This window comes from Littorina saxatilis, linkage group LG1 (assembly GCF_037325665.1).
Source record: "Littorina saxatilis isolate snail1 linkage group LG1, US_GU_Lsax_2.0, whole genome shotgun sequence".
In the NCBI taxonomy this organism is placed as follows: Eukaryota; Metazoa; Mollusca; class Gastropoda; order Littorinimorpha; family Littorinidae; genus Littorina; species Littorina saxatilis.
The window spans coordinates 10,716,350-10,723,849 of record NC_090245.1 but is presented as its reverse complement, the minus strand read 5'-3'; the positions used below and the strand labels follow the sequence as shown (position 1 = coordinate 10,723,849).

Genomic DNA, 7,500 nt, shown 5'->3' with positions numbered 1-7,500 from the left:
CTTATTCTCCATCATTTGCTGATTCCAAAAACATATAAATATGTTATATTCGGTTTAAAAACAAGCTCTGAAAATTAAATATATAAAAATTATTATCAAAATTAAATTGTCCAAATCAATTTAAAAACACTTTCATCTTATTCCTTGTCGGTTCCTGATTCCAAAAACATATAGATATGATATGTTTGGATTAAAAACACGCTCAGAAAGTTAAAACAAAGAGAGGTACAGAAAAGCGTGCTATCCTTCTTAGCGCAACTACTACCCCGCTCTTCTTGTCAATTTCACTGCCTTTGCCATGAGCGGTGGCCTGACGATGCTACGAGTAAAATGGCATTGCGTTCAGTTTCATTCTGTGAGTTCGACAGCTACTTGACTAAATATTGTATTTTCGCCTTACGCGACTTGTTTTTTAATATTTTCGATGCATTAATGCAATAACAGTTTTCACCACAGTAGGATAAATTCAATATCCACACAGAAGCGTAGGCATCCTTATTTGCAAGGGCTTCTTCCCTGCGGGTCCAACAGTTAATCCTTTTTAACAAAAGAACCCAACGTACACGCGCGCACACACGTACACGTACACGTACACGTACACACGTACACGTACACGTACGGATAGAGACACTCACACAACAGAGCACAGACACAGACACACACACACACACACACACACACACACACACACACAAACACACACACAGAAAGAGAGAGAGAGGGGGGGGGGGGTGGGTGGGTGGGTGCAGCTTCTACATTGTTAGCTGAAGTGAAAGAGGCACAATATACACCGCAAGGTGTTGTACAAGGACAGTGACTGGACGAGTAAAATGATGCAGCGACTATGTAGTAGCTGGCAGGTTCGTGGATGTTCACATTGTGGTATTGCTCTTGAGTGTGTGTGTGTGTGTAGTGTGTGTGTGTGTGTGTGTGTGTGTGTGTGTGTGTGTGTGTGTGTGTGCGCGCGCATGGGCGAACGTGTTCGTGTGCATGTTGACTTTTGAAATCTCGCTTGCTTTTCTCAACGGCTTATTGTGTGATCTTCGAATTGAATTCTGGGGTCAAATCTATCGTATTTCACCACGAGTTGTCGTCACTTGCAAGAAACTGACATGCATTTCTTCCCCAAATAAGTGAACCTCTTAAATTACCGGCACGTCCGCCCCGTGATCGGGAGGTCGTGGGTTTGAATCCTGGCCGGGTGATTCACAGTATCTCTCACACTGCACAGAAAGACTTTAAAATTGGCAATCTGATGGCAATCTGGCATTATGGGGTTAGTGCTAGGACTGGTTGGTCCAGTGTCAGAATAATGTGACTGGGTGAGACATGAAGCCTGTGCTGCGACTTCTGTCGTGTCAGTGTGTGGCGCACCGGTTAGCTGAATGTCAAAGCAGCACCGCCCTGATATGGCCCTTCGTGGTCGGCTGGGCGTTAAGCAAACAAACAAACAAACAAACCTCTTAAATTTAACAGGGTAGCAAAATTTCAGTCCGCGGTATATATCGAATACAAAAGCAAGGCCCAAGCGAAAAATGAGCTCGTTACACTCGCAACGCCATTCCGAACTGAAACCAAGGGAGACAACTTACCACTGTGTGTGGCAGGTAGCCTGGAACAGGATGACCTTTGATCCAGAGCACGAGCAAGGCCACCCCAGCCACGACCAATCCGATGAAGCCAAAGATGGTGTAAACTACATCAAGGGCAAGTTTGCCGGCACCCACTCTGGATATGATGATTATAAGCACGCACATGAACTGAAAAGAAGAGAAAATAAAGGAAATATTTATTGTAACATGCATACACAACAAAACAACAACCCAAGAACTGTTCTAAGCCCCTAATTTTGAAAAGTTATAGGACACATACATTTAACAAATCTAAAAACATTGTATGACTCGAGACGTATCCCATAAACCCTCAGAGACAAATATTCCCCGAATACCATAGACGTTTCACGCGGCTGATGGGTCCAATTTGTATTGTGTGAAAGGAGTTACCCACGCATCATTACACCCCCGGTATAGGGGTGTGTATAGGTTTCGCTCGATGTGTTTGTTTGTTTGTTTGTTTGTTTGTGTTCGCATATAGATCTCAAGAATGAACGGACCGATCGTCACCAAACTTGGTGAACAGGTTCTATACATTCCTGAGACGGTCCTTACAAACATTGGGACCAGTCAAACACACGGTTAGGGAGTTATTGGTGGATTAAAATTATACAAGGACTTATAGAAGAACATCTTAATGGTCAAAGGGAAATAACCATTCTCACTCAGTCACTGCCACCAACTGAGAAGGTTATTTCCCTTTGACGGGGGTGTTTTTGCTACCTCGTAGGATTTTCTTGTTTCTTAACTGGCATGAGGATCATTTGTGTGCTTTTTCGAGGATTTTATTTTATTTAGATACAGTACAAGAACATTCCAACTATGCACTGGAAGCAGCCAGGATGTTCATTTTTGGTATATGTCCAAGTGAACTTTATCTCAAGTAAAAACCTGGTCAGATCTCAGATGGTGACCCGAATCGTTTACAAGGGAGGATGGTCACTATCTAACGAACACTTTCTAAATGCTTCCAAGTGCCTCAAAACAGTATCTGTAAGAGAAGGTCAATGACGCGTGTCAACGTTTTGTCCGAGACAGATTGATTGACAGAAGGGACATTAATACCCAAGAACCATGCAACTAGTCCCGAATTAACACACAATCGACTCAGCCCTTCCACGGCATTGAGGCTGATCTACACTATCTCTTACACTCTAAATTGAAGAGGCCCACTTGTGAATACAGTTTCTGTTACCAGTTTGGAACACAGTGTGACATTGTACATAGTTCTACTAGCAAAAGTAGCACACATGGTTGTTGTTGTTGTTGTTGTTTGTTTGCTTAACGCCCAGCCGACCACGAAGGGTCATATCAGGGCGGTGCTGCTTTGACATTTAACGTGCGCCACACACAAGACAGAAGTCGCAGCACAGGCTTCATGTCTCACCCAGTCACATTATTCTGACACCGGACCAACCAGTCCTAGCACTAACCCCATAATGCCAGACGCCAGGCGGAGCAGCCACTAGATTGCCAATTTTAAAGTCTTAGGTATGACCCGGCCGGGGTTCGAACCCACGACCTCCCGATCACGGGGCGGACGCCTTACAACTAGGCCAAGCACACATGGTAAATACTAGTGTTCAAATGAAACAAATCGAACACGAAAAGGCAATTATCTTTAACGCACGTAGACCAGCTCGCCGCTTCTATATTTGGCGTTCAGGATGATATGCGCTATCTCTAATTACCATTGGCACAACAAGGAGGTTATCTTTAACGCGCGTAAAAATCGACTCACCATTTCTATTGCCCTGAGGGTGATTCACAGTATCTCTCACACAGAAAGGGAGTTATTTTTAACGAACGGTGAATTGATTCACCACACCTACCGCCTTGAGGATGATGAAAGGACATGAAAGGTGAATTGATTCACCACACCTACCGCCTTGAGGATGATGAAAGGACATGAAAGGTGAATTGATTCAGCACACCTACCGCCTTGAGGATGATGAAAGGACATGAAAGGTGAATTGATTCACCACACCTACCGCCTTGAGGATGATGAAAGGACATGAAAGGTGAATTGATTCACCACACCTACCGCCTTGAGGATGATGAAAGGACATGAAAGGTGAATTGATTCACCACACCTACCGCCTTGAGGATGATGAAAGGACATGAAAGGTGAATTGATTCACCACACCTACCGCCTTGAGGATGATGAAAGGACATGAAAGGTGAATTGATTCACCACACCTACCGCCTTGAGGATGATGAAAGGACATGAAAGGTGAATTGATTCAGCACACCTACCGCCTTGAGGATGATGAAAGGACATGAACGGTGAATTGATTCACCACACCTACCGCCTTGAGGATGATGAAAGGACATGAAAGGTGAATTGATTCACCACACCTACCGCCTTGAGGATGATGAAAGGACATGAACGGTGAATTGATTCACCACACCTACCGCCTTGAGGATGATGAAAGGACATGAAAGGTGAATTGATTCACCACACCTACCGCCTTGAGGATGATGAAAGGACATGAAAGGTGAATTGATTCACCACACCTACCGCCTTGAGGATGATGAAAGGACATGAAAGGTGAATTGATTCACCACACCTACCGCCTTGAGGATGATGAAAGGACATGAACGGTGAATTGATTCACCACACCTACCGCCTTGAGGATGATGAAAGGACATGAAAGGTGAATTGATTCACCACACCTACCGCCTTGAGGATGATGAAAGGACATGAACGGTGAATTGATTCACCACACCTACCGCCTTGAGGATGATGAAAGGACATGAAAGGCAGCAACGGTGCCAACCAACATTTGGATATTCGGGACCAATTCAATGTTAGTTTCGTTATTAGTTTAAACAGTGGTCTTCGCGTTTGCAACGATTTAGATTGAGGTTAATCAGGGTTAAAGGCACAGTAAGCCTCCCGTAAACCATCACAGAGCTCCCCGAGCGTCTAAATACAGTACAAGCATACTTCCATTTGAACGCTCACCGAACGGGAACATCCTGGCTGCTTTCTGTCGAGCGTGAGACATTTTCAAAGAATTTATTTTCGTAGACTTGTTCCGTTAACAACAACGGCGCCTCGTTTTTGCGCTAGACCTAACTTTTAAAATCTAAATAATAAATTGACAGCTTGTTACACAAACATTCTATAATCATAAAAGAATTCTTTTTTCATCAAGACAAGATCAGAACAATTCGAAGTTGTGAAAGTTTAAAAAAAGAAAAGCCCGGAAGCAGGGTCACGCAAGGGTCGTAGCAGACGACGGCCGGTTTATCAGTGCAAATCGCCGTTCCTCTCAACAGTCAAAAGCCATCGCTAGAGTTCTTGTGAACCACAGCCGTTGTTTCGTGCATAAAAAAAACGTGCTATTGTAGATAAGCTCACGTCGAGTCGCATTCAAATGACTAACTATGACGACTGCATTGTGAAAAGGGAAAACTGGATCACACGGGTTCACGATGGCTCAGGGGTAAGATAAACCACGCAAAAATAAATTCTTTGAAAATTGTTCGCTCTTTACGGAGGGCACCTAGGATGTTCTCAATTGGTGAGTGTTTAAATGAAATGGTGTTTGTACTGTGTGTAAAAGCCTGACCGTATCTGTGATGGGAGGCTTACTCTGCCTTTAAGTGAAGAAGTCTAAAAACAAAAAAATATACTCATATATTTTCACACTTCTTACTTCAAATCTTGTTGCATTTCTGAATCTCCTTTAAAAAGTGGACGTCTCAGAATTAAACCCTCAGAAGGGAGTTATCTTTAACGCAGGGGGGATCGACTAATCACTTCTATGCCCTTGAGATGGTGTGGACAATCTCTCATTGCTATTTCAGTAACACGACAAGGAGTTTAATATGCTTAACGCACGAGGAATCGACTCACCACTTCTATGCCCTTGAGGATGATGTAGGCGACAGAGGGCCGGACAAGCTCGTACTTCTCTTCAGTCTGCCACCATTTCTTCCTCTGGCCCCTCCTCCCCCCTCTCGCCCCTCCCCGCCGGTCACCTTGGTACACCACTGGGGGGCCGTGGCCGTTCAGGTACCTCCCTTTGTTGTCGTACCTCCCCGCCTCGCCTCGTCTGTCTCTGTCGTAGTAGTGGTGGTTGTCGCGGTCGTGGGTGTAGGGGACGATCTCGGACGTGACGCTGCTCCCGTCGTAGTAGTTGTGGCGGCGACGCTGGGAGTCGGGAGAGCCGTGGCGATCGTAGTGGTTGTGGTGGTGTTGGCGGTCGCGGTAGGTCTGACGGTGGTGCCGCTCAGAGTCCGGGGAGACGTCGCTGTCGTAGTGGTGGTGTCGGTGGTGGGGGTGGTGGGGGTGGAGGTCGGGGTCGGGGTAGGGGTCGTGGTGACGAGGCTGGTGGACAGCGGCACGGTCGTCGTGGTGGTGGTGGTGGTGGTCGTAATGGTGGTGAGGCGCCACAACGGAGGGGCTGCCGTAGTATGGGTCGGGGTGGCGGTGCGGGGAGTGGGACTGCACCACGTCAGGAACGTTGCGGTGAAGCTGCTGGTGCCGTTGATGGTTGTACGGAACCGCCATGGCAACGGAGGACTGCCCGTCGTGGGCCGGGTGGTCCGGGGTCGTGGGCAGGTTGACGGAGGTGGTCGGGTGGTGGCTGAAGCCGTTGATGCTGTGCGAGGATATGGTGGGCTGGTCCTCGTACTGGTACATGTTGAGCGGCGTGTGCAGGGTGCCGTGGACCTGGGACGGCTTGGCCGTGCTGGGGTTGCGATGCTTGGAGCCCCCCTCCCTGGAGGAGAAGATGGGTTCCATGGAGTGGGTGTTGAGCAGCGACTTGGCGCTCAACACGCGCCGCGGGCCGATCGGGGAGGGCTGGGAGGGCCGCGCCATCCTGGAGGCCTGGTCAGACGTCCAGAAGAAGTTCTGCATCGTAAAGAGGGAGAGGTCTCAGTTAGTGTATTCCCCGAAATCGGCGTATGCGGGGTAAAACGGTCATACACGTACAAATCCATTCGTGCAAAAACATGAGAGAACCTGGGAGTTTCAGCCCATGAAAGAATAATAATAATAAGAAGTTAGTGTATCACAGAGAGTATCTGAGACACTCAGATGGTTCTCAAGCAGTTAGTGTATCACATTGGAGGGGCCAATCATGATCAGGGGGCCCGGTAGCTCAGTTGGTAGAGCATTGGACTTGTGATCGGAAGGTCGCAGGTTCGAATTCGGGCCGGGACGGACACGGGTCAACTTTATGTGCAGACCCAGAGACGGAAGCCATGTCCCACCCCCGTGTCATCACAATGGCACGTAAAAGACCTTGGTCATTCTGCCATAAGTGCAGGTGGCTGAATACACCTAAACACGCAGACACCTGGGTAGCGCGACTCCGTTGCTGCTAGCTTTCCACTGGGAGGAAGCGACCCGAATTTCCCAGCGATGGGACAAAAAGGTAATGAAAATGAAAATGAAGAAATGAAAATGATCACTAACGAGGGGTGTGTCTGAAGCACGTGGACGGGACACGTGTTGTGACGCTCCCTTTGCTAGTGATTGGCCCCTCCAATGTTTAGCCGATATTTTGCAAGAAATGTCACACTCCCACAACACATGCAACCCCGACGGAGTTACATTCCGAATTCGTCGATTCTCATCGATTCCACAAGGAGTGAACATGCACCGTTGAACGCCTGCTCTATTTTCAGGTTTGTTCTAATTTGAACTCTTCTTCTTCAGCTTCGTTCATGGGCTAAAACTTCCACGTTCACTCGTGTTTTTGCACGATGGGATTTTACGTGTATGCCCGTTTTTACCCCGCCATTCAAGGGCAGCATACGCCGATTTCGGGGGGATACCAGCATTATCTCATAAACACAGGGTCTTGTATCAAATAACCACCACAACTTTTTTTTACATTCTACTTCTTCAACAACACCGACTTAAGAC

At 47.1% G+C, this 7,500-nt stretch overlaps 1 protein-coding gene across 1 annotated transcript in view; it reads right to left on the bottom strand.

Annotated features, from left to right (window-relative positions):
- The window catches only part of LOC138961416 (uncharacterized), a 16,832-nt gene that overhangs the window by 6,109 nt on the left and 3,223 nt on the right, over positions 1-7,500 (bottom strand). The window contains exons 3-4 of the mRNA XM_070333040.1: positions 5,479-6,480; positions 1,593-1,760 (exon numbers count right to left, since the gene is read on the bottom strand). Coding sequence (XP_070189141.1) covers positions 1,593-1,760; positions 5,479-6,447 — 1,137 coding nt within the window. The 5' untranslated portion in view covers positions 6,448-6,480. The remainder of the gene's footprint in view (positions 1-1,592; positions 1,761-5,478; positions 6,481-7,500) is intronic.